At 43.2% G+C, this 26,819-nt stretch overlaps 7 protein-coding genes across 7 annotated transcripts; 5 read left to right on the forward strand and 2 right to left on the reverse strand.

The window, feature by feature from the left end:
- Nucleotides 1-482: 482 nt before the first annotated feature.
- On the reverse strand, nucleotides 483-1,142 carry N7459_007772 (uncharacterized protein; the record flags this gene model as incomplete). The annotated part of the gene is made up of 1 exon (XM_056946940.1): nucleotides 483-1,142. The coding sequence occupies one exon, from the start codon at nucleotides 1,140-1,142 to the stop codon at nucleotides 483-485; it is 660 nt and encodes a 219-aa protein (XP_056798939.1).
- Nucleotides 1,143-2,954: 1,812 nt separating this feature from the next.
- N7459_007773 (fungal specific transcription factor domain-containing protein) lies at nucleotides 2,955-3,659 on the forward strand (the record flags this gene model as incomplete). Its single annotated transcript, XM_056946941.1, has 1 exon — nucleotides 2,955-3,659. The coding sequence occupies one exon, from the start codon at nucleotides 2,955-2,957 to the stop codon at nucleotides 3,657-3,659; it is 705 nt and encodes a 234-aa protein (XP_056798940.1).
- A 464-nt stretch (nucleotides 3,660-4,123) lies between these two features.
- N7459_007774 (Peptidase C45 acyl-coenzyme A:6-aminopenicillanic acid acyl-transferase) lies at nucleotides 4,124-5,335 on the reverse strand (the record flags this gene model as incomplete). Its single annotated transcript, XM_056946942.1, has 2 exons — nucleotides 4,124-5,150; nucleotides 5,196-5,335. The coding sequence occupies 2 exons, from the start codon at nucleotides 5,333-5,335 to the stop codon at nucleotides 4,124-4,126; spliced, it is 1,167 nt and encodes a 388-aa protein (XP_056798941.1).
- A 421-nt stretch (nucleotides 5,336-5,756) lies between these two features.
- On the forward strand, nucleotides 5,757-7,770 carry N7459_007775 (Major facilitator superfamily domain general substrate transporter; the record flags this gene model as incomplete). The annotated part of the gene is made up of 9 exons (XM_056946943.1): nucleotides 5,757-5,927; nucleotides 5,986-6,066; nucleotides 6,126-6,686; nucleotides 6,736-6,873; nucleotides 6,932-7,032; nucleotides 7,083-7,174; nucleotides 7,231-7,364; nucleotides 7,423-7,565; nucleotides 7,623-7,770. The coding sequence occupies 9 exons, from the start codon at nucleotides 5,757-5,759 to the stop codon at nucleotides 7,768-7,770; spliced, it is 1,569 nt and encodes a 522-aa protein (XP_056798942.1).
- Nucleotides 7,771-17,200: 9,430 nt separating this feature from the next.
- Nucleotides 17,201-18,439, forward strand: N7459_007776 (NADH:flavin oxidoreductase/NADH oxidase; the record flags this gene model as incomplete). Its single annotated transcript, XM_056946944.1, has 1 exon — nucleotides 17,201-18,439. The coding sequence occupies one exon, from the start codon at nucleotides 17,201-17,203 to the stop codon at nucleotides 18,437-18,439; it is 1,239 nt and encodes a 412-aa protein (XP_056798943.1).
- Nucleotides 18,440-18,915: 476 nt separating this feature from the next.
- On the forward strand, nucleotides 18,916-21,109 carry N7459_007777 (Zn(II)2Cys6 transcription factor; the record flags this gene model as incomplete). The annotated part of the gene is made up of 2 exons (XM_056946945.1): nucleotides 18,916-19,124; nucleotides 19,183-21,109. 2 exons carry the CDS (start codon nucleotides 18,916-18,918, stop codon nucleotides 21,107-21,109), a joined length of 2,136 nt encoding a protein of 711 aa, XP_056798944.1.
- Nucleotides 21,110-21,682: 573 nt separating this feature from the next.
- N7459_007778 (uncharacterized protein) lies at nucleotides 21,683-26,387 on the forward strand (the record flags this gene model as incomplete). Its single annotated transcript, XM_056946946.1, has 10 exons — nucleotides 21,683-21,835; nucleotides 21,898-22,195; nucleotides 22,271-22,319; nucleotides 22,382-22,573; nucleotides 22,641-23,721; nucleotides 23,786-24,051; nucleotides 24,115-24,383; nucleotides 24,452-24,507; nucleotides 24,577-26,187; nucleotides 26,247-26,387. 10 exons carry the CDS (start codon nucleotides 21,683-21,685, stop codon nucleotides 26,385-26,387), a joined length of 4,116 nt encoding a protein of 1,371 aa, XP_056798945.1.
- Nucleotides 26,388-26,819: the final 432 nt, after the last annotated feature.

The raw sequence follows: 26,819 nt of genomic DNA on the forward strand, positions 1-26,819 counted from the left end.
AGTGGCGGCAGGACAGACAGGGAGGGTGCAGTAGAAGTGATAATTGCCAGGTATTCGCTTTGACTCCCTTCCGGTCTTGTCTTTTATATAGGCTATTTCGTCCTATTCTCTGGGTCTGCCACTCTCCTTATTTGACAGGTTCAGGATTCATGCCAGCCGCCCAGTGGGTCCGGCACTGAGTAATGGTTATTCGCCCCAGCGTAAGAACGGATCTCGCGGCCTATTATAGGCGTTGCGCCAAGCATTTCTGCCTGTACATGAATCAGGGCGCACTGCAAATTGCGACTTGCGTGCTTTATAGCGATCGGGATATCGTTCTCGCTTGGGTTCCACAAGGCCGCGGCACATAAATTACGCTTTGAAGACTGGGATTGGTCACCCTTTCCCGGCATGGAGATCTCGCTACGGTGGATGCTCCATAAGGCCGCAAGTCCTCATGCGTTTTTCATTTTATCCCTGTGTACTAGGCAGGTTTTGCAGAGTTATCCACAGGATTGATCATTGGCGTAATTGCCGCTGCGGGGCCTGGAACCCTCCAGGGCTATGAAAGAATGAAGTTGCGTAGTCAGCTGGAAGATTGCGGTGGCAAGCAGATCATAATTAGCCGACAAACGCTCTATAAGCGGGTTCGAACTGATCCCAGATGAGATTGGAATGGCTCTTTCATGCCTTATGTAAAGACTTTCGAGCATAGTACCCCCAGCCTGGAGATGCACTTCGACCTGACTATCCATTCCTAGGAGAAATTCGATGTGGCTAAAGACAACGCTGCAAAAGACGGCAATCTCCAAGGTTTGGGACGATTCATCCAGTCGACTGCAAAGTGCTTGGAGAGCCAATCCGTAGTGCCGAATCGAAAACAAAGTCGCCGAGGACGCCTCACCGATGGCGGGATGGTAACGATCCCTGCTGAGGGTCCCGATCGCCAGGGCAGCATGATGTAGGGCAGGCTCGGTAAGCGTGCCCTGGAGGATAACGTTCTCCCAGATGGGAAGTTCAAAATAGAGGGCGAATTCCCTGGCACAGACGACGTGAAAGTACTCCATGTGCACTCGTTCATCGTCGAGTAGCGGTCTAGCAGAGGGGTATCGAAGGCTGCGGATTGGCGGGATCGCATCTCGCAGCTGTTGAGATCTAGCCATTGGTGCCGAGACGAATTCACATTTCCATCCCGCGTCGGCGCATCTGGAACATGCCGGTCTGGCCTCATCGCATTTCTTATGTCGAATTCTAGTGCTGGGTGAATAGGGGGGCACCCGACCGGGAAAAGGGGGAGTCCACTTACTTGCACGTCAAGCATCCCGTCTTGACTTTGCGCACTCCTCTCGCACCATGGCGTACCTTTCTGGTCTTTATCACAGCGCGATCCTCGTGAGTCATGCTTGGACACAGCGCTACACTGGTCTTCGAGGAAGAATGAATTCCGGGGCACGTCCAGAGCGATAAGAGACGGACCAGTCGGGTTCGATTCGTCGGTTGAGAGATTGCTAAACCGTGATCGGTATTGGTTGGGATGGCTTTGGAGCGAACTCCTTGATAGCCGGTACGTACTGCCCCCGCCGACCGTCACCCCGTCGGCATTCGCTTGATCTTCTCCCACTCTTCCCTCGGCGAGTCGCCAGCAGCATCACCTACATGCAATCCAATCGCAGGACTCGTTCATCCATCGCGTGTACGCGCTGTAAACGCCGCAAGACGAAAGCAAGAATTTTAAACCGATTCTTTAGGTGTTGCTCCTTACTGACGCCATATCTAGTGCAATGGAGAGCTCCCCGTCTGTTCACCATGTCAGAGATCAGGGTCACGTAAGTTTCGTCCCTCGTATCAGGGTTGCTATTTGGAGGGGTTTTTCTTCTCACAACCACAGATTGTACATGGCCGACCGTATCGCAACTTGGTGGCGTCCACATGGAGGAGCAGTTACGGTTGGTGCAGCATGCCAGTCAACTAGAAACACAAGTCGCCCAGTTGAACCGTCGTCTGGAAGCTCAGCAGAGAAACCAAGTTTGCCCTCCTGAGTTCTCTTCACATACCGCCTCACCAATCGGCTATAATAGAGATTTGTCAACCGATGTGGTGCTTCTGAGTATGAATGCTGCGGCCGAGCCATCGTTTGTGGGTGCGACATCAGGCTTCTCCCTCTCCAGATTAGTGGGAGGGGTATTGTCGCAATCGATGCATATAGACGAGCCTAGTGATCAAGATTCCACGTCACCCCATCAGGCACTGTTGCCCGAATCCTCTGTCGTCAAAGATCAAGAGGCTGCGCTATTACAAACGTTCTTTCAACGAGTACATCCTCGCTATCCTTTCCTGGACAAAGATGCTATATATGGGATGATTCAATCAGGAGACAGCGACAATGACAGCAGCGACTCAGATCATTTCTTGCTGTGTATGATCTATGCAATTGGTGCGAGAACCGTCCAATTGCACCCAGAGATGCGTCGGTATACAAGCCCGGAGGTATGTCATCTTATCAACCTCTAGAAGGATATGCCTCCCTGATATGTTTCCAGGCGTATCTGAACCGTGCCCTTCACCATATCGACTCAGCTTTAGCTAGCCAGAGCCTGCGACGCGTCCAAGCTCTTTTACTAATCGCTACCTATCTTGTTCGCACTCCCAACAATTTGTCAAATCTCGGAAGCTGGCATATCATTGGGCTTGCTGTTCGTCATGCGGTCGAGATGGGTCTTCATCGGAACCTCCGAGGTTCCCAAGACAGACAATGCACCGAAGAGGAGGGGCAACTTCGCAATCGCGTCTTTTGGAGCGCTTACATCTTAGACCGGGCCGTGTCATTGACTCTTGGTAGACCATTTGCATTGGCAGAGCATGAAATCGACCTTCCGGTAATAGAGATCGGGGTTTGGTTCACCATTGAAGAATGTGGAAGCTGACCATCGAGTATTTAGGTTCATGAATCGGCAGAATTCCGTTCTTTCGCCCACATGTGTCATTTGCGGCGGCTGGAAAGTCGTATACACCGTGAAGTCTATGGCGCAGATATAAAAGAGGTTTCTGATGAGAAATTGAACGCTTTCAAGCATGAACTCGATGCTTGGCGCCTCACAGTCCCAGTCTCGACCGATGCCAATACCTCTGGTTCTTCAATATATGACACAAGGGAATTCTTCGATATTCAGTATAGCAAGGCACTACGTATGCTCTTCCAGCGACGGATCACGGAGATAAAAATTGAAGAAAGCTCGGCCCAGGCAGAAGAATATCTTGCGCTCAGTGCTCGGGCGGCTGGCAATATCTGCCGGCATTACAAGGTGCTTCATCAGCGAAGCCCTTTGGGGTGGAACCTTCTAGCTTTGCACTCCATTTTCACGGCAGGATTGACAATTTTGTACTCCACTTGGGTCCGGAAGGAGCGACCGGATCTCACCGCGCTAGAAGACATCAGTGCATGTTCAAGTGTTCTATTTGCCATCTCTGAACAGTGGCCGTCGACAAAACGAGTGCGGGATATTTTTGAAGAACTTACGAATGAGTTGATGCAGATTTTGAAACGCAGCCAGATTCCAAACTGGGATGGGCTATTCCCCGTCGATGAGAATGCGTTCGGGGGTGAGAGCTTTTGGTCGATGTTTGATGATTTAGTCGACGATGATTACATTCGTGATCATTTTAGATTTGATGCGATGTGATCGAGTTAGTATATACTGGCCACAAAGGTTATGTCCATATCCCTCTCGACTATACTATTGCTTACTTACTTGAGGTACAAATAAGTAGTACTATGCGAGTCTCCAAATCCGGGAGTATATTACGTAGGCAGTTCTTCACAGGAAACCAGTCCCTTCAAGTAGAAAATTGAGTCTAAGGAATAGGAAAATACAAGCCAACTGAATTCGAGCTTGCTATACCAACCATACTGAGTCTATAAATCATAAAAAGGCTTTTCCCAAGCTAAGCTCTATGACTGCTGTGATGTGTTCAATGCCTTTTCCATCCAGGATATCATTTCCAGTATCAAATGGATAGTATCAACAGACGGAGGGTACAGAGAAGAAAGACTAAACCAGCATCAAGCAATATTAAATCGAGAAACATTTTTGCGCAATCTTATTGTCAAAAAGGGATAATCGAATAGTAATCTAGTCTCTATTTTTCACAGCAACGCAAATTCCTGAAAAACTCCCTCACATGGACAACCCTTACAAACCTGCAATGTGCGTTTAGAAAGATTATAAAGGACACAGCACACAGTTGACGTGGGTCCGCAGTATGGCCCAGAATCCTCTGTAGCATTTTTCTTCCCCACAAAATGCTCACATAAACTATGTGGATAACCCGCATGGTCCTTGAATGCGGCCAGAACATCATTTTCGGTCAAGTTCTCCTTCAGGGCTTGCTCGCGTAGCCCTGCTTCGAGCCGCTCACCGCGATACCAAGAGCTTCCGCCGAGGTACGTATCGGTAACTTGAGTTTGCGACTGGTAAGCACCTGTCTGAAAATGGTTGCTGTGCACAATATATGCCTTATCAGAAGCAGAGGAGATGACGGCCCTGAAGATTTTCTGCGGTGTCACTTCGAGGCAAATGCCGATATCCTCAGCCGATGAGACCATGATATTGCACGAGACGTGACGAGGAGTTCGGGAGATGCTTTTCAGTCCACCTGAGTAGCTAGACTGTTCCAGAAACAGCCGTCTCAGTGCCCCAGAGGGTGGAATAGGTGTTGATAGATCGGGTAGTAGATCTATATCGCTCTGCAGAGAGTTGGCAGTAAGGCCCAGCCCGGCCCCGTTGAACCCTGAACGTCCCAGCTGGCCCGCTTCAGTAACCAGGAACATTGAAGGAATGTTTTCCGAGGGATCCGGATGGATTTCTAGGTAAATAATTGCGTCCTCAGTCACGAGACGGTGGGACATGTCCCAGTTCTGCGCTGTAAAAACCACCCTTTCTCTGGTCGCGGAGGCGAGGACGATGGTGGAAGTGCATTCCTCTGCAGCATCGATCGATTCATCCGCATCGAACTTCACATGAGATAGATCATATCTTGCATTCAGCATGACGATTTCTTCAATAGTAACGCCCGCTCCAGCGGCAACCCCGCGCATCTCCTCCCATCCGGATGGCCAATAGAGCTGCAATCCAGGTATGTAGCATTCGGAAATGACTCGCAATACAGACAACCTAGAAATCAGTATCGTGCGTAGGGCACAAGAACGAATAACTTACCACGGTCCTAGCTTGCCAGACTGTTTATAGAATGTCACGTTTCGCCGTATCTTCTCCTTCGTTTGCTCTCCATAAGAGAATCCCCGATCGTAGGGCAGGCCATGGACCACAATGTGCTGAAAAAAAGGGTGTTCAGGCATCTTGGCAGAGGATTATCTCTTGCAGTGTCGCAGCGAAATTAATTGGCTGTTGGGGATATTTATCTGGAAAAATTTGAATGCTTATGAACTACATGCTTCGGCAGGTTTCCGATGCCGCCGATAGTTGAGGTAGGCTATCTCTCAAGCACTCGGCCCCACCCGAGACATCGGTAACTACCGAGATATCGGTGATGCCGAGATACCGGGTTCCCCGACGTTCATCGGCTGTGACTCCGCATGTCCATAGGGGAAAGCTCGACCTTGATAAGCGCACAGGGTGAACATTGCGAGGCAGATTACTCGGTCCAGACGAAAAGTTATATATTCTGCTTTGGCCGTCAAAAAGATACAAGCATGCACTTGGACCAGCAAAGAGCGCGATTCTCCTTGATATTTCCAACACCGTGAGCCAGATTACAGAATGGGAGACACCAACACTCAGCAAAACCTCAATGTCCCGGGGGAGAAAGCAATGCCTGAAAAGGGATATGACGATGCTGCTCAGATGATCAATGGTGATATGGTACTGGAGTACAACAGCAAGGAGGAAAGTATTGTTCGATGGAAGCTCGATGTGTCGCTTCTGCCCATGGTAAGGCTCAAATTCTGGCTTTTTTTGTTGACAAACATACTGAGCAGTGACTCGATAGATGCTTATAAGCTATCTCCTCTCCTTTGTCGATAAAGGATTTTTATCCACGGCTGCCGTTTATGGGCTTCGAACAGATTTGGTAAGAATCTATACCGCAGACCAAGTCTCGAGTCGGACCTTCTAACTTGGCCTTTTCAGAACCTCAAGGGACAACAGTATAGCTGGACGAACTCTATATTTTACTTTGGGTATGTCACTGAATACATCGTCGTTTCGGCTTCTAATCCAATGGATCTCAGTTTCTTAATCTGGCAATACCCCAACTCCATTTTCATGCAGAAGCTACCGATTGGACGTTGGATAGGCTCCATGATTTTCCTTTGGGGTGTCTGCGTTGCAGCTACTGCTGGGGTGACCAACTTCGCTACCCTGGCGATTGCCCGATTCTTTCTAGGTGTTTTTGAGGCATCGAACAACCCTGTTTTCACACTGTTGGTCAGCCAATACTACACCCGTCAGGAACATGCCTTGCGGGCATGCCTATGGTGGGCTGGTGGACCGATCGCCGCATTTATCGGTGATGGCGTGGCGAATCGGGTTGGCTATTTTGACGGATCATTGGCCAAATGGCAGTATCTATACCTGATATTTGGGCCTATTACAATGGCTTGGGGAATATTTCTATTTTTCGCTATGCCCTCTTCTCCTATGACGGCGTGGTTTTTGACACCACGGGAAAGGCAGATTGCGGTTGTCCGGGTACGTGTGAACTCCAAGAAAATCGAACCCTAACTCATGCATATTCCAGGTTCTTCAAAACCATACAGGCCTAAAGAACAGGCAATACAAGAAATATCAGATCATCGAGTGCCTCCGTGACCCTCAAGTGTGGATGCTCTTCGCCATTGTGTTCCTTCAATGCATTCCTGGTGGCGGACTGACAGCTGTAAGGACTCCATTCGAGTGATCGGCACTAAACCCCAGTCACTAATTGGATTTCACAGTTCAACAAAATTATTCTCACCGGCCTTGGCTACTCGAGTGTTCGATCAACAGTGGTTGCTATGCCGGAACATGCAATCCAGCTTGTGTCTATTCTTCTGGCGTATGAAACCCCCCCTCCCCTACTCTATAGTTTCCTTACTAAGAGGTTAGTGGTGGTATCTGTTCATTCTTCGGCAAAGGCCGGTGTATCGCGATGATTCTCAGTAATGTCTGTGTGTTGGTTGGTAGTGTCCTGCTTTATAGTGAGTGACAACACCCTGTAACAGGCCTTTTATCACTGATTTACCAACTATTTTAGCACTCCCAACTGATCGAAAGTTATCCCGCCTGGGTGCCGTATACTCTCTCCTTACATGTACAGTCTCCTACATCATGTGCATGTCAATGATCTCATCCAATATCGCCGGGTTCACTAAGAAGATGACAGCAACTGTAAGTATAATCCCCGGTTCTAATAACAACCACTCGGAACTTATATGTTTATATTTAGGTTATCATCTTTGTCGGTTACTGTGTCGGTCAAATAATTACACCGCAGTTTTTTATCAGCTCGGAAGCACCAAGATATCCCACAGGATTCCGCGCATACTTCGTCACCGCCTCAATGATGCTTGCCCTTCAGGCTGTATTGATGTAAGTTGAATGAGTAACTTCCTAGGGTTAGCATTGTGCAGGGGCTAAATACCATAGGATTTATCTCATACGCGAGAACCGTCGTCGCGATAAAAATAGCGAAGAAATGGCCATGGCGGACGAGGGAAATCGGCATCATGTTTTGGAGTCCGACTTGATGGATCTGACAGATATGGAACAGCCAAATTTCCGTTATAGTTGGTGATTCTGGCTGTGGCAATAGGGGATATCTGCACCTTCCTGGATGCATAGGACAGTATCCTTAATTGGCCACATCAGAAAGCCAATAGAGGGTGTTAGAATCGATATATAGAGCTGCGTATTAATACTTTACCTATTCCCATTGTTTTGATAAGTTAGCCATTTGGCCCTTAAATTGGTCATTTAGGTAGTTGATGATGGGTTCAATTGTGAAGGGCTGTAGCCGAATTGGTTCAATAGGACTAGGTCGACATGTAATCCTAGAGAGGATCGATATAGTGGTCTTTTGGCTCAGTGGCAAGGCGCGTGCCCAGTGTTACGGACCCTGCTGCAGCTAGCGAAGAATAGCGCAGGACGGGGGAGGCACGGATGCCAATCAGCCTCGGGAACAGCCTCGGCATTACGAACCAATCAGGCTACCGGGTCACGTGACATAGTATGAGGGTATAGAGGTATAGTGGTATGGAATGCCAAGACGCATCTACCACCTATACTATCAACGACTGCTACTATAGGAAGGAACTGGATATATAGGGACGCTTATTCACCAGTATGTATTTAGTTCTTTGCGTTCAATTTACTTCAAGTCACTTGGAGCAACCAGATTAGAATATAACTTATTCTTGTTCTATTTTGCCTTACTCGATACCCTAACCAATATCTAACGGCCTTAGGAGCTCACTTAGAGATAGCTATCCCTAAGTGACTGACTTGGTCAGCGCCCCTGATTAATACGCCTTTTGGGATAAGTACCTTATGGACTCTAGACCTGTATAAGGCTAGAGTGGTGGCAGTGACGGGAGACAGATAAGCTTAGAGAGACTGTGGCTACTAAGAGAAGTATCACCTTTAAGGTAGTAAGGCTAATGTAGCAGTGGACGATCGGCTGGTGTGTGATATATTAAATGCTAAGGTTTAGGATTTAAGTGAAGTTGATAAGATAATTAATGCCCTGTTGAAACTTGCTAAAGTATAATTATGGTAGGAGACGATAGTACTAGTAGAGGATAGGCTTTGATGCCTTGGCCTCCTATAAATAATGAATTGATAGGAATAATCTTGTAACTATAAAAACAGTTGATAATACAGAGATCTTCTATATTAATAAAACTACTGAAACTAGACTTTTACTATAGAGATTAAACTAAATTATAATTGTTTCTTATATAGATAGATATATAACTTTGTATTATTAACTATATAGAAGAAGCTGATAAAGTGATTTATATATCTATATATCTCTGAGGTTAAGTATTTAAATAGTTTAAACTATATATTAAAGAGTTTAATAATAAACTACCCTTAGACTAGGGAGATATAACGACAGAGATCTTTATAGCTTATTATATATTTAAAAAGAAGCTTGAATAAACCTTTAGAGATATTAATACTCAGTGGATAGCTAAAAGGCGACTTAAATGAATTTAATAAACTAGTTTAGTAAATATCTATACTGCTAAATTCTAATAGATTATTTTGTATCTAGATTATAATAATAATATATATATCTAGTTATTTAAATAAGGTCTTAAGGAAGAAATTAAGGATAAGCTAATACAAATTAATTAACCTATAGAACTATTATAAATAATTAAAATTGCAGTAAAGTTTAATAACTGATTATATAAATGTAAGCTATAGTGATATAAAGTATAGTAAGGTAGAGGATATTGCTAAAATAGATACTGTTACTAGGAAGGTGGATAAGGACTATAACTAGCTAGGGGATAGTACAGTGATCTTTATAGCTTATAACTAATAGAGTTTAATACAGTAAGGCTCTTTACTGAAGAATAGAATTAGTGTAAGGAAAAGAAGCTTTATTTTAAGTGTGGTAAGTTAAGCTATATAATAAGAGAATATAAAAATAAAGTAGGTAATTAGAAGCTATAGTAGATTTATATTATCTAAGAAAGAGGAGTATATAATATAACTGGAACTATAAAAGCAAGAATACTTTATATAATGTAAGATAAACTAAGTTAAGGATTTAATACTGGGTAGAACCTAGAATAGGGCCTAAAGCTGATATATTAGATATTAGGAGAATATACTGTGGAAGTGTAGAAAGTACTTGATAGAATCTATAAAGGCTCTGAGAATAGAATAGAGAAAGCTAGGAAGGCTGAATAAGCGCTATATAAGATCTAAGAAGGAAGATAATATATAAAAAATAAATAAACCTAGATGAGTAAAGACGCCCTAGAAGAGGCACTAAAGCCTAGAATTAAGTAAGCAGTACTAGATAATATAGAATAACTGTTAGGAATAATCTAGAGTAATTAGATAAATAAACTATAGAACTATAAAAGTTTATAATAAGAAGTCACTATGATAGTAAGCAAAAATGCCTAGGAGATTAAGAAGAGCCTAGATAAGATTAATAAGGATATTAACTGAATTAAAGAAATATATTAAGAATAAGTGGATGATATAGATTGACTGAGAACCTTAGTATATAAGGGTATTAATATTATTGATTTAGGGCAGTTAGCTAAATAATAAAAAATAAAACTAGCCTATAAGAAAGTTAAAGAGTATATTGATATCCTTAGATGACTTTGTGAACTATTTAATAAAGAGGCTAAGCTATAAGAGCTATAGGCTACTAGCAAAATGTCAGATAATAGATAATCTATATCTAAAGGCGACAGAGATTATAGTGTTAGAGAGAAGTAAATAATATAGCTAGAGTATAAGGACTTACTGCAGCTAGACTCTAGGTATAAATAGGAGGTAGAGGCTTAAAAAAGAATAAGCTCTAGAACCTTAGTTAATTTATAGCTTAAAGAGTATAATAAATAAGAAAGGTTTCTGTAGATAAACTGGGAAATAGAAGTGGATTAAGAAGAGGTCTAAGGTAGTTATTAGATAACTGATTTTTAAAAGCTATTAAAAGAAGAATTAGAAGGATAGAGAATAGATATACTAGGAATACCTATAGAGGTGCTAGGAACCCTAGAGATCTAAGAAACTCTATTATCCTGAAGAACTGATGAAGTACTTTTAATATCTTAAGACTCCTTTAGAAATAAATATCTAGGAACTTAGGAATAGTTTAGCTAAAAGAGTGACCTAGATAGTATATTATATATAGGGGACCTATAAGGGGTACTTTATAATAAATCTGATAGTGATAAGTTAGTGTTATATATTAAAGATATAGAAGGGATATACCTATATATATAAGAAGACTGTGTATATATTGGATATATAAGATATCTAAAGTATAACCTAAGAGCTATAATTAGATACTATAATAAATTATATATAATCTATATAATTAGTAAGATAGATTATAGTGGAATTAATCTAAAACTACTATAGTATATATAAAAACTATATTAAAGAAACTGATAACTAGTAGCTACTATATAGGGAAAGTATATAAAGGCTGAAGCCTTAATAGTGATTCCTAAAAGAAGTAGTATTCCCACTTAAGTTATATTTAACTCTAGAGCTATAGGAAACTTTATAAGCCTATAGTTTAACACTAAATACTGAGTACTAATAATCTAGAAGAATTAAGTTATACTAATTATTAGCCTATATAGATAAGAACTAGGACTAGGAATTGCCTACTATATAGAATAGATTTAGATAATTATTAGAAACTATAAAGAAGAAATATATTTTAATATTACTAGATTAGGATAATATAATATAGTGATTAGAGTACTATAGCTAAGATAATATAATTTAAAGATTAATTAGTAGTATAATAGTATCTACTTTAAGAATTATAAATATAAATAAACTAAAGTGAGATAGACTAGATATAAAATATTAAGCAATAAAGGGCTTAGCTCTAGAGAGGCAGGAACCTATTATGACTTATATAAATATAAAGCTAAATAGAGTTAGTAGCTTAAAAGTAGGGCATAAAATAAAACTATAGATATTAGTATTATTGTAACAGTAGAACAGTCACTAGAAATAACTAATAATAAGCTAAAAGAATATATTATAGTAAACTATAAATTAAAAACCCTCTATATAACTAAGGAAGAAATATAGATATTTAAGGAGTACTATAAGTACTAGGATATATTTAAGCTATTAAAAGATAGTAAGCTACTAGAATATAGTCTATTTAACTATAAGATTAGGATTAAAGAAGGCAAAAAGCCTATATTCTGACTAATCTATTAATTATCAGAGCTTAAATTAGAAATATTATAAGCCTATATTAATAAGAATCTAAGGAAAGGATATATCTAGAAATTATTATTATTAGCTAGATATCTTATTATTTTTATAAAAAAAAAGGATAGAAGTTTACAACTTTATATAGATTATTAATAATTAAATTTAATCACTATTAAAGATTAATATCTATTACCTTTAATTAAAAAGATCTAAGACTAGATCTATAGAGTGAAATATTTTATAAAATATAATATTACTAATATATATAATTAACTATAGATTAAAGAAGGTAATAAATAGAAAATAGTATTTTAAATAAAGTATAGACACTTTAAATATATAATAATACTATTTAGGCTTACTAATATACTAGCTATATTTTAGTAATTTATCTTTAGTATATTAAAAGAATATCTAGATATCTTTATAGTAGTATATCTTAATAATATCCTAGTATTCTCTAAGACTATAGAAGAATATATTAAATATAATAAGAAAGTTCTTTAGAAATTTTAAAAGGCTATAGTGATTTTTAAACTAAAGAAATGTGAATTTTATGTCTAAAAAACTAAGTTTTTAAGATATATAATTAGTGATAAAGGATTTAGTATAGAAGAAGAGAAAGTGCAAAGTATTATTAAATAGCTAACACTAAAAAACCTTAAAAAGGTATAATAGTTTATAGGATTATATAATTACTATTAAAATTATATCTATAACTTTAGTAAGATTATAGTTAGATTTAATAAGATAATAAAGAAAAATAAACACTAAGAATAGAATAATAAGGCCTAAGAATTATTCAATAAACTGAAGCAATTATTTATAGAATAAACAATATTAGCAGTCTATAATCTAGATAAGCTAATAACTATTAAAATAGATATATTAGACTATATACTAGGAGTATAAATAACTTAACTAGAAAATAATAGGAAACTATAACTAATTATATTTTAGTTAAAAAAGATAATCTAAGTAAAGCTTAACTATAATATCTATAATAAAAAACTGCTAGCTATAGTATTAGTATTTAAAGTCTAGAGGCTATACCTAGAAAGAGCAAAGTATACTATAATAATAAAATTAGATTATAAGAATTTAATATTCTTTATAATAACAAAAGAACTCATTTATAGATAGATAAAGTAGGTAAAAGTCCTCTTATAGTATAATTATAGAATTAAGCACTATAATAGAAAGAGTAATAGCTAAGTAAACGCCTTAAATCAATAACTAGACTATAAAAAAAAGACTAAAGAAGTAATACCTATAATCTTAACTATAGATACTAAAGGGAATCTTATATATAATTATTAAGTTCTTTTAGTAACTAATAAAATTATAGACAATAAATAGATTAAGCAGATTAAAGAAGTAACTAAAAATAATATAAAAATATAGGAAATCTTAGACATAGATCTAAAAGAAACAATCAGAAAATAAAATAATAGATTAATCCTAGTTTATAGATTAATCTATATATCTTAACTATTAAAAAAGGAAGTTATTCAACAATATCATAATTTATCTACCCACAGATATATAGGGATTAAGAAAACAATTAAACATATTTTATGCAATTACTACTTTCTAAATATACATTAGAAAGTTCGGTAGTATATTATAACTTATAACACTTATCAGTAAGATAAGCTAGTAAAACACTAACTATACAGAGAAATACAGAAAAGTGAAGTACTAATATACCTATAAGAATAGATCACAATAGACTTTATTACTAAATTACCAGAATCTTAAGGATATAATATAATTATAGTTATTGTGGATAAACTGACTAAGTATATATATATAATTCCAGTAACTAAGAGAATTATAGTAGAAGGGATAGTAAACATCCTTCTATAATATATATTTATAAACTATAGGACTCTAAAAAAGATCACATTAGACAGAGATAAGCTATTTACCAATAAAATATAGTAATTATTAGCAGATCAGATAGATATTAATCACAGACTTTTAATAGCTTACCATTTATAAATAAATAGACAAATAGAATAAATAAACTAAATATTAGAACAGTACCTATAACATTATATAAACTACTAGCAAAATAACTAAACAGGACTATTACCAATTATACAATTTATATACAACAATATAATATACTCAACAACCAAGGAATTACTATTTTTTGCTAACTATAGATATAATCCTATATTAATTAGTGAACTAAAAGGTAAATACACAGTTATAGAATCAGCATAACTACTAACAACTAATATACAACAGCTACAACTTTAGATAGCAAAAGATATTAAATTTCTCAATTTACAAATAAAGATATACTATAACTAAGACTATAAAGAGGGGCCTAACCTTAAAAAAAGGGAAAAGGTCTACCTACTACAATAAAATATTAAAACTAAATAACTAAGTAAGAAGCTTAACCACTAAAAACTAGGGCTATTTATAATTAAAGAAAAAACCAGACTAGTTAATTATCACTTAAAGCTACCAGAAAGTATAAAGTAAATTCATCCAATATTCTATATATTATTACTAGAACTAACACTAAAAGATATATAAATCACTACTAATATCAAAATTGAAGAGAATATAGAAAACAAATACAAAGTCGAAACTATCCTAGATAATAGTAGAATTAACAGTCAGCAACACTTCTTAATTAAATAGAAAGGATATCCTACTTTAGAAAATATATAGGAACCTAATTTAAACCTAATAGACTACCACTAGTTAGTTTAATAATACCTCCACTAAGTAAAGAAGATATCTTAGGGATAGAAGCAAGAAAAGCGTTAAAATTAATACTATCCTAGGAACCAAAGAGAATATAATCTAACTCTAATAGAATCTAATTAAACTTCAGATTTTTAGTAGTAAAAAATAACTACTAGAGACACAGAGTAAATAGGGAATCTTACTTAGGGGATGATTTTCTTTTATCCAAAATCACTAACAATTTAGTATCATATTCTAATATTTTAAAACCTTTTTATTTAAAGAAGGCTATTTATTTATATAAGCGATACTACTATAATATAGCCTCCTAGTATTATTTAGTCTTATCTAAGACCTACTAATATAACTTAGCAAGATAATTTTATAACTTGCTTAACTTAGATTCTAAGAGATTAAGTTCAGTCTTATTATTTTCAATATTGCGTGAAATTTTTAATTTAGCTTAACTAAGCAAGTCCTATTTATTATTGGTGTGGAAATCCCACTTACAGATGCAACCTACACAAATATATAACGTATATTTTAAATACTTTTATGACTAATCTATTATACACAGCTCACTTAACTTTCGGCAAAAATCATAAAGGGAAGACGTCTTAAAACTATTAGAAAGGATATATACTTCTTAGCACTCACAGTAGGCGATTTAATTGCAACGGGAAGGGAGCTTTAGAATAGCTTCAGAAAGAAAGTTAGCTTTATATTTAGGCATAGTAGATAACCATCACAGAAGGAAGCATAGGCAGCGACTCACCAGAGGGAGAGGAGTGCTACTTATATTTTTGAGGATAAAAACCTAGGAAGGAGGGGATAATATTATAGACCCTGCTATAGCTAGCGAAGAATAGTGCAGGATAGGGGAGGCATAGATACCAATCAGCCTTAGGAATAGCCTTAGTATTACGAACTAATTAGGCTACTAAGTTATATAATATAGTATAAGGGTATAGAGATATAGTGGTATAGAATACTAAGATACATCTACCACCTATACTATCTATAACCGCTACTATAGGAAGGAACTGGATATATAGAGACGCTTATTCACTAGTATATATTTAGTTCTTCGCGTTCAATTTACTTTAAGTCACTTAGAGCAACCAGATTGGAATATAACTTATTCTTGTTCTACTTTGCCTTACTCAATACCCTAACCAACATCTAACGGCCTTAGGAGCTCACTTAGAGATAGCTATCCCTAAGTGACTGACTTGGTCGGCGCCCCTGATCAACACACCTTTCGGGACAAGCACCTCACAGACTCTAGACCTACATAAGGCCGGAGCGGCGGCAGTGACGGGAGACAGGCAAGCTTGGAGGGACTGTGGCTACCAAGAGAAGTATCATCTTTGAGGCAGCAAGGCTAACGCAGCAGTGGACGATCGGCCGGTGCGTGACACCCAGGCGTACGTTAACAGGTGCATCAGGGGAGTCTATCAAAATGGGACGGAGGACAGAATTCCGGTTTATATACTTAAGGGCCTGTTCTATAATGCAGTTATCTTCTTCTTTTCCTTTCTCTTCCAATATTAATTCATTGAACCAATCATCCCATCTCATTCCTCGCCTGATCCCATCAGCCATAACAACTCCTACTACCACTACTTATAAGAATATTTTAATATAATATTATAATAAATATAGTATTTAAGATTGAGATTTAAAATAATACAATAGAATTTCTCTCAATTTCCCATTGTTTGTACATAAATAATGTTAGAAATTGTTAAGGTACGCCTGGGCACGCGCCTTACCACTGAGCCAAAAGACCACTATATTGACCCTCTCTAGGATCGATAGCCCAGGCCCGATATAAGTAGCGCATATAGTGGTTCCGCCCGTAACAGGAATTGCCTAGCTAAACAAAATAGTAGTAAATATGTAAGGGGTCAGTTCGGGGCGCTGGTTTACCGCCTTTTACTCGGCAAAAAAGATCTCGCAAGACATCAGACCGCCTTCTGATGCTCGCCAGCGCACTATATAGTGGTCTATGTAGGCCATACATACATAGACAGTATGCCAGGCCCCGGCCTGTTACAAAATAATAGTATTCTAATTAAATGAATCAGCGATTTTCTCCATTTTAATTAGGAAAGGTCGCAAAAACTTTATGCAAACACGGGCCGCGGAGGGCCGATAAGGGCAGTCCTCTTAAATGTTTTTGCCGAGGTCTAATTATGACAGGATAGGGAGGGGATCCGACCAATTGGAATCAGGGAGAAGTCTGTCTTGCTATTCTGCCCAATCCGCCGATTTAGGGGCGTACGCTTAACTAATCTTAACATACAAGAAAGGATAAACTATTAATGCGAGTCACCACACACCCGTGGACTCATTCCGACAAATTATGTCAGGTCAGGTCTAGACAATTCCCATTTAGGCTTCTCCGGACCAGTTCCGGACTACTCCGGAGTTGCCCCGGAGGGGCCAACCCCTTGGCTATTAGAAATCAATATATGAATAATCATATGCCTATGGAATTTAACATCAGCTCGGGCTTTAAAAGACTTGGGCAATTCGATTGGAGATAAGAGAGCTACACCTGATCACCAAAAATGGGTCCCCACAGAGCCGAAGAACCGCTCATCAACGAGCCTATGCCAGGAGATCATGGATTTTATACTCCCGTCCAGTCACCCCCAGCAGGGACTGTTTTATCCATGTATGACGTGGGTCAACCGATCCCCGAAGTATTCAAACCAATCACCATCCGTTCGACCGCCTTTATGAACCGCATCTGGGTCTCTCCCATGTGCCAGTACTCCTGCCCCCCGACCGGAGAATTGACCGACTGGCATCTGGTCCAACTCGGCTCCTACGCATCCAGGGGAGCCTCACTGACCATCGTGGAAGCCACTAGCATCTCGCCCGAAGGCCGTAACACGACAGAAGATTCTGGTTTATGGATGACAAGCCAGGTGCCCTCCCATCGACGCGTGGTCAACTTCGTCCACTCGCAAGGCCAGAAGATCGGGATCCAGTTGCAGCACTGTGGCCGCAAAGCTAGTGTGACCGCTCCATGGCTTGGCCACCGACCCGCACGACGAGAGGATAACGGTTGGCCTGATGACCTGATTGCCCCTTCCGCTCTTCCATATAAGGATGATGGCAGTTGGCCGACTCCAACGGCCATGTCAAAGGAAATGATCCAGATGACGATCGGGGAGTTCGTCCATTCGGCCAAACTCGCCGTAGAAGCTGGGTTTGACGTGATTGAGATCCATGCCGCCCATGGCTATCTCATCCACCAGTTCCTTTCGCCCCTCACCAACAGGCGCACTGATGAGTACGGAGGTAGCTTTGAGAACCGCGTCCGGTTTGCGTTGGAAGTTGCGCGAGGCATCCGCACGGCTATTCCGGGGACGACCCTGCTTTTCTATCGCATCAGTGCAACGGATTGGATCCCCGATAGAGCGTCATGGACAACTGAACAATCGGTGCGGCTGTGCCGGTTGCTGCAGCCCCTCGGAGTTGATTTGATCGATGTGAGCTCGGCGGGCCTGATGCCGGAACAGCAATTGCCAACACGTCAGCCGGCCTACCAGGCCTCCCTGTCCCAGGCCATCAAGAAAGAGGTCCCGGGCCTGCCCATCGCAAGCGTGGGCCTAATCCGTGATGGGAAGACGGCAGAAGACGTCGTGGCCTGCGGACAGGCGGACGCCGTCTTTGTGGGCCGGGAATTTGCACGTAATCCGAGTCTGGTGCTGGATATGGCCCATGAGTTGGGCGTACGAGTGAAATGGCCGACACAACTGCTTTGGAGCCAGCCCAACTGGGTTGAGAAGGATCTGTGATGGAGCGGCTGTTGTCGGAATGGGTGTGTGGAGACTCGCAGTAATATTTTATCCATTTTAAGCCCCTAAATTGGCAGATTGGGCGGAATCGCAACACAGACTTCTCCTTGATTGATTCCACATCCCGACATATTAGGAATTTGAGAGAGTGAGGGTGTACGATGGAAGGATGATCATACATATGAATGATGATGATGGAGGATCTATCTACATGAGAGGAAGCTTAAGTGTGTGGGTCATGTGACACCCACATACGAACAGAATTCTTGCTCAATGCAAAGCATCGTGGTCCCGGAGTAATATGCCGGATCCGAAGTCTTGGCGGGCCCACGCCAAAACCTAGCGAGCTGGAACCCGCTCTCGTAGCCACTCCATTCGACACCATTCATCCTCCATTCTCTCAGCTCTCTCACTATTCCATGTTCCCCCGCTAGGACGGTCGACATTCGAGTCCTTGTCGTGTTTTTGCAGATGACATGTTCGGAACATTTTCCACCCTCGAGACGGGACCCGAGGGGTCTTCCAAACGTAAGCGACAACAAGTCCTTCGAGCCTGTGATTCATGTCGTATCAAGCGGAGTAAATGCGACGATGGAACCCCTTGTTCCTCGTGCGCCAGCCGAGGCTGGATCTGCTCGCGAACTCGCTTCAGCTCGCAGCCGACCAGTCTAGCATCCGCATTGATGTATTTTACCACTGGGATAGTCTACGGAACGAATGTCAACTCATCTCATTGTGCACAGACAAATTTCGACCCTCGAAGAGCGCATTCGCGTCTTGGAATCGCGCCCAAGTGTCGCCAGCCCCCCTAGGACAATCCAGGATCTGGCCGATTGGGCGAAGATCGACAACAGACGACTGTCCCAGTGGGAAAAAAATGATGATTTCCTGAACAGCGACTCCGATAGCTCGACCTACTTTGGGCCGCTGTCGACGGCCCGCATCACCGCTTGGATGAAACGCTACTTGAATTCGCGCCCCGAGAGGTCTCCATTTGAGAGCACCTTTCACTACCAACTCTTACCCACCAATTGTCGTCAACCACGCCGTCTTGTGGAGTCTACTCTGCCTTGGGGCCAGGGTCCGACGTCGCCCATGGACAGTGAAATCATCCCAAAATCCCGACAATTACAATACATCCACCATTTCTGGCATTTTCAGCACCCATTGCTGCCGATTCTGTGCGAAAAGGACTTCACGGAGGAATTTGGATCAATATGGGACACAGAAACCCCCATGCGGCGATCCGCTTCGGCGTTGGCTGATATCATGATTGCCGCTGGCGCGCTGGCGCAGTCGTTGCGGTCGAATCGGGCGACCATCCGAGCCAGTCATCTGCTGGTAGACGATAATCTAAAAGACTGGACGCACAGCGATGTTTCCGTGTGGCATTACCACCGTTGTAGACGATTGCTGGACGACGAGCTGGAAGCGTCAATGCTGAGCACCGTGCAAAGTCACATCGTGATGTCGGTCTACTTGTACAATGCGTCTCGTCCATCTGCGGCGTATAATGCTTTGGGAACGGCGGTGCGCATCGCCTATAGCCTGGGCCTTCATCAGGATCCGCCCGCGGTGATAGGCGTCACCAAGCAAGAGCTTCGGAGGCGAATTTGGTGGAGTCTTTATATTCTCGACATTAGACTCTCCATCGAGCTGGGTCGGCCGGCAATCATTCATTTGGGCGAAAGTGACTGCCAATTTCCGGGAGACGACGTCGAAACCGCTCGGATGGCTTGCCAGCAGCCATTCGCATCCACGCCCGAAGTGACCTGGCTCACCTATACGGTGCAACTGGCCCGACTCTTCGCCATCGTTCAATCGATCAATGTGGAAATATATAAGGCAAACAACCATGAATCTAACTCGATGCTGAATGCACGACACTTGCCACCTAGAAACCCTGCGTCAGAATTGCTGGAAATTCATCTGCATCGTCTCCAGGCCTGGGCTGAAGCTCTCCCTCATGACCTGCGCCTGGCTCGAACTGGTGATGAACCATCCATGTCTCCCAAGTTCTCTGGAATCCAAATAGATATCTATGCTCCGCGCTGGATTCAATACCAGCGAGTCTTTCTTGAGCTCCTCTACCATGATGCGGTCGTCTCTCTGATCCGCCCCGTGGCTCTTCTGGGAGAAGTGTTTGGCCAGCCGAAGAGTCTCATCGATGAGATCATGTATCAGCTAGATGGTCATACGAACACGATCATCCGAGCCTGCCATCAACTATATCTGGAAACTGATCTCTTGACTGACCATCCAGAGCTGTCTTCCATCATGTGGAACGCGGCCGTCACCACATTAAGTAGACTTCTTTCGATGCCGGGGGACCACGATGTTGCTAAACGTCTAGCAATAGTTGCTGAGATGTTCCAGGATCTGGATGGGGTCGACCAAAATACTCTACTAGCGTTGACCAATGTGCGCAAGGTCCCACATCTTAGTCGATGGACGCCGGAATCCATGCCGTCCACCGCGAAGTCAGCAGCTAACGAATCCTCTTCCGTCAATGACGGAGCCAACCATCTTGGAGTGGAACCCTCGATGTCAGGCGAAGTCTACTCCGTCACAGAGGTTGGACCTCCATCACCCAATCTCGAATGGGGTCATTCTGCCACGATGATGGATTCGAGTCTCTGGTTCAACGATCCTACCTGGCTTGAAGGGTGACTTGGTTACACTTTTCGTTTTCAAATGATACAACCCGATTAATTCTCACTAGGCCAATATGAACATATATACATCCATCATATACGTATAGGATTTGCTGGAGTTCTATTATCATGCCTACTGAAGTCCTGATCATCGTTACCAAATGAATTAGATCTACTCTATCGACAATAGATATAACATAGTGAGGTTTAGCTGACAATGACACGTGGACACGATCATACCTTTGCTCGTCCAAAAGTAAAGTATGCACCATCCCTACTCGAATTTCCAAAGCGGGACACCTCCGGGAGCTCCTTGCCACTTTAGGAATAGACCCACCTTGGAGAATCCCATAGATGGTCTTCTTTGGGAAATGCTCCTATATCTCCGGCTCCGCGCCATTTTTTTGACTGAAAAACCTTATATCTCTCTTTTGAGTTGCTCCGGGAATGATTGGTAAGTCAGGGGTGGGCGGGTTTGATTCCGTAAGCGCATCATGCTAGTGGAGAGCATCAAAGAGGTCGACTGCTTGTTATAAGAGAAACGCTCGCGGGTCAATTTCTCTTTCGATAATATCTGTTCACCCAAACCATGTCAGCAACTGTGAAAGACCCTACAGCTGTGGGCAGACCTGTCCCCGTCGCAGATCTCGTCGCCGAATTTGTCAAGGCATGCCAGTCAGTCAGGGACAAGGACAATGTCATCTTTTGGGATAACCTGGTGATAGAAGGTGGTGGCCGAAGGGTAAGGAACGAAATTGGGACCATGTGGAAACGACTCGGTGAAATACTAATTGCAATGAGCAGCATGCCATTGCTCCTACGGTTGGCTCGATGTTTGAAGGATATGTGAGACGGTTTGGGTCGTGGTTCAGCCGCGGAGGCGAACAGTCCTCTCGTAAACTGCTTCATCACTTCCACGGCGAGGTCAAGGCTGGGGAGATGCTGATGGTGATTGGCCGACCTGGGAGTGGCTGCACGACGTTTTTGAAAGCTCTGAGTCATCTGCATGCCGAATACCAACGCACCAGTGGTGCGCTATCGTACGGGGGGACCCAGGCGGATTTCCAAGCGCCCACGGCTCCAATTGAGACCACATTCTGCGGTAGGAGTTCAGCCCGATGGTTCCCACTGGAGTGAACTGCGCTCAATGGCTGATGATGATGGTTGGTCGCTTTAGCGGAGGAGGACATTCATTTCCCGACTTTGACGGTTGAAGAGACATTGCAGTTGGTTCCAACGCAGCGACCCTGAAATGAAGCCTTGGTTGCTAATGCCAACCGATCCTTAGGTTTGCAGTCAACTCCCGCTTCACCAATGTCATGTCCTCCACAGAGGTGCGGAACACCGTGGTCACCCTCACACGCCTGTTCGGGATCGACCACATTCTGGCGACTAAGGTTGGCAATGAACAAATCCGAGGGGTGAGCGGTGGTGAAAGGAGGAGAGTGTCGCTTGCGGAGGCTCTGGTGACCTGTCCCGAGTAAGCTCAATTGCTCCAGATCGGCCTGGTATCGTGTGCAGCCTTCCCTGACCTTACTCCCCGATAGTCTGCTCTGTTACGACAATCCCACTGCTGGCCTCGACTCATCTACGGCATTGGAATTTGTGCAGATGATGCGCGAATACGCCAAACAGTCCAACTGCCCGGTCGTCATGAGTCTGTACCAGGGCAGTGACGAGATGGTTCCTCTATTTGACAAAGTGGCGGTCATTAACTCAGGTCGTTGTATCTACTACGGTGACATGAGCTCGGCGACATCCTACTTTGAGGCTCTGGGTTTCTATTGCCCGCCAGCGATGTCGATTACAGACTTCTTGAACTCGATGTCGGCAAACCCCGAGGCACGTCAGCTCCGTGATACAGCAGATCCCTGGTATGTTCCTCAGACCCCTGACGAATTTGTTGCTGCTTTTTGGCACGCCGAGAAGGGGATGCAGCTCTCGGCGGAGATGGAGAGGGTGAAGCAAGTTGTCAGTGACCCGGAGAAAGCACTACCCCGACCAACGCAATCACGACACGCATACTCGATCCCTATTCTCTCGCAGATTCTCTTGTGCGCCCACCGTCAGTATCGGATCTTCATTACGGACTACAATGCCTGGATTGTCGAAGCCGCCTGTATGGTGGCACAGAGCATCATCCTCGGTACCGTCTTTCGTAACCTGCCGCATGCCACTTCCTCGCTGTATCAGCTCGGATCAGTCGTCTTCTACGCGATCCTGGTCCCCGGACTTCAGTCGATGAGTGAGTTCGGGAACACTTTTGCCCAGCGACCGTTGCTCCTGAAACACAAGGGCTACCGGTTCTACCATCCCATGGCCTATGGATATGGCCAGGTCCTGTCCGATGTCGTGTGGAAAGTGGTGGTGATTGCGTACAATATTCCCATGTATTTCCTCGCCAATCTCCATCGTACCGCCGGCCATTTCTTCATCTTCTTCTTAGTCGCCTACATCTCCCATCTCTCGCTTTCCATGTTCTTCCGGTTCATTGCCGTCCTGTCCCCGACGGTGGAACGCGCCGGGCTTCCCGTGGGGATTTTCTTGACAACCTTGGTCATCTACACGGGCTGGTATATTCCGCCGCCTCAGATGCAGGCCTGGTTGAAGTGGTTTCGGTATCTAAACGTAAGTCCCCGATCCCTTAGAAATCATGACTCGCACGCTCACACGGGGGATTTTACTTGCACAGCCCATGTACTACGCGTTTGAATCGCTGATGGTCAATGAAGTTGGGTCCACTACCTACGAGTGTAGTCCGTCGGACCTGGTTCCTCGGGGCTCGGCCTTTACCGACCTGGCATACCAGGCCTGTGCGATCCCAGGTTCCGTGCCCGGCAGCCGCTTCGTGGAAGGTGCCTCGTATCTGCAGAAGTACTACGACTTTGATAACTCTCACCTATGGCGCAACGTGGGCATCAATGCTGGTTTCTTCGTCTTCTTTGCCATTCTGGTCGGGTAGGTTGGTTATGTCACCCTCAGAGAACACCTGGGCCGGATCGCCTGCTGATATATTGCCAGTTTTGCAATGGAGCTATTCAAACCTCCCGCAGGTCTCCTCTCAACGGTTTTCTATAGCAAAAACGTCACCCAAATCGTATCCCCATCAACCGGCAGTAGCGATGACGACCCTGAGGCAAACGGAGTAGCCCATTCCACAAGAACAATAACAAGCGCGACGGTGGAGGTCCGGCCTCATGGCGGCGAAGGCCATTCATTTGCTTGGAAGGATCTACACTTGACGCTCGGTAAGGGGGGAGAAGAGCGGACTCTTTTGGATCATGTGAATGGTATGCATTCCACCCTGCGAGTATAGACGATCCCCTCCAATATTCACTCTGGCTTGGTTTTATTTTAGGCTTCATTGAGCCCGGGACAACGACTGCACTGATGGGAGTCTCCGGGGCTGGAAAGGTTAGTTTATTTCGTCTCCTCCCTGGCCCTTTATCAGCTTTATATCGGCGTGCTAACGTAGGTTAAAAGACCACGCTCCTTAACGTGTTGGCGGGACGTTTGGACTTTGGCAAACTGACCGGTACACTTTACTTGGACGGAGCCCCTCTTCAGAAGGCCTTCCGTCGCAGAATGGGCTACGTTCAGCAACAGGATGTTCACCTTCCTTCGCAGACCGTTCGGGAGGCCCTCCAAATGACGGCTTATCTCCGTCGGTCGCCCGCCATTTCGTTGAACGAAAAGAATGCGTATGTGGAGCAAGTCCTTGACATGCTCGAAATGCAAGACATCGCAGAGGCTCTGATTGGAATTCCCGGCACTGGACTGAACTTGGAGCAGCGTAAACGCGTCTCCATGGGTGTCGAGCTGGCGGCAAAACCGGACATCCTTTTCCTGGATGAACCTACCTCTGGGCTAGATGGACAATCCGCCATCTCCATGGTCCAACTGCTCAGGAGGCTCTCAAGGTCGGGCCAGACAATCCTTTGTACTATTCACCAGCCCGCAGCAGCTGTGATCGAAGTTTTTGATAATCTTCTTCTGTTGGCCAAAGGGGGCCGAATAACCTACGCGGGGCCCTTGGGAGACCACAGCTCGATGGCCTTGAACTATTTCGGCCAACACACGGAACCCTGTCATCCAAGGCGGAATCCGGCCGAATATTTGTTGGAAACCGTTGGCGCCGGTTCCCGCTCCAATGTCACCACGAAGTGGGCCCAGATATGGTCGGAAAGTTCCGAACGTCGCGTTCAAGACTCGAAGTTGCAGGATCTGAAATCTGAGAGACCCGCGGAAGAGTCTTCCACGCAGGTATATGCTACTCCCATCACCAATCAACTTGCCGTGGTGCTCCGTCGGACTTGGCTGTGGTACTGGCGTGAACCAGGGTATTTCTCGGCAAAGCTTTGGCTGAATGTGGCCAATGGCTTGTTGAATGGCCTGACGTTTTTGAACATTCCTGACACACAGCAAGGTGCCTTTGAACGCGTGTATACTATCTTCATGTCCTTCTTGATGGGCCCGCCTCTTGGTTTGTCCCTGGAACCGCGTTTTACTGTTTTCCGCGATATCTTTGTCTACCGGGAGAAGGCAAGTCGATCTTACCACTGGATCGTGTTTATCATAAGCTCGATCGTGATTGAGCTGCCATTTACACTGATTACCGCCCTCATCTATTGGCTTCTGTGGTATTTCCCAGCTGGGTTGCAGGCCGATCCCACCCATGCTGGATATGCTTTACTCTGTTACTGGCTGTTTTCTGTCTTCACAGTGAGCCTGGCCTACCTAATCGCGGCGTGGATGCCAAACATAAATGCCACTCTCATGGCAAATGGTTTCTTTTTCATGTTCGTCAATACATTTGCTGGCACATTGACGGCACGCAATCTAACTCCATCGGGATGGAGTTGGTACTTCAACGTTTCCCCGCTCTACTACTTGGCTGAGGGACTCACTACGAACTCTCTTTATGGGAAGAAACTCCATTGCACAGAGAGCGAGTTAACTGTCTTTAACGCCCCATCCAACGGTACTTGCTTCGAGTATGCTGGCTCTTTTGTGCAGTCAACCACGGGACACTTGATGAATCCAAATGCCACCGGCTCTTGTGATTACTGCGGATACACCTGGGGCCAAGAATACGTAAGTGCAAAAGCTCACGATTGCTAGTCGATCTATGCTAATGACCACTTTTCGAATAGTATCAAGTGTTTGGATATCACAACAACAATAAGCCCCACAACATCGGTATCTTCATTGGGTTTATCGCATTTAATTTCACTGGTGTAATTGTCGGGACTTACTTAACAAAGATTCATAAGTGGAAAAGAAAGTCTCAGTAAAGTTCCATGAGCCAGGGGTTCTTCACTGAAGAATAAATGCATACAGGGATACTTTCAGACCACTGGGCATATGATGGTCTACAGTGATAAAGATTGTGTCTTTTTTCCGGGAGAGGCAAAAGAATGTTCCAATATAAGGCAACTGTTTCAAAGGATATTGATATTTATGCTATTTATTGAAAATTGACTGTCTAAATCTAAAAAGCCTAACGATATTGAGGCTAATAGTCTCGTTACTGTTACCTTAAGATCAGACTATAATATATACACTATACAGCTGTACCTTATCCCATGGGGGTAATTCCAGTCTAGTAGACTGGAATTAGGGTGGCAGTCTTAACTATAGGAAACAAAAAGTGGGGCGGGGGTAGACTGGGATTAATTTTCAAGGGTAGACTAGAATTACTTTCTATAGTCGTACGAGGCTAAAAG

This window comes from Penicillium hispanicum (assembly GCF_028827665.1).
Source record: "Penicillium hispanicum strain IBT 35686 chromosome Unknown utg000006l_segment0_segment0, whole genome shotgun sequence".
NCBI classification, from domain to species: Eukaryota; Fungi; Ascomycota; class Eurotiomycetes; order Eurotiales; family Aspergillaceae; genus Penicillium; species Penicillium hispanicum.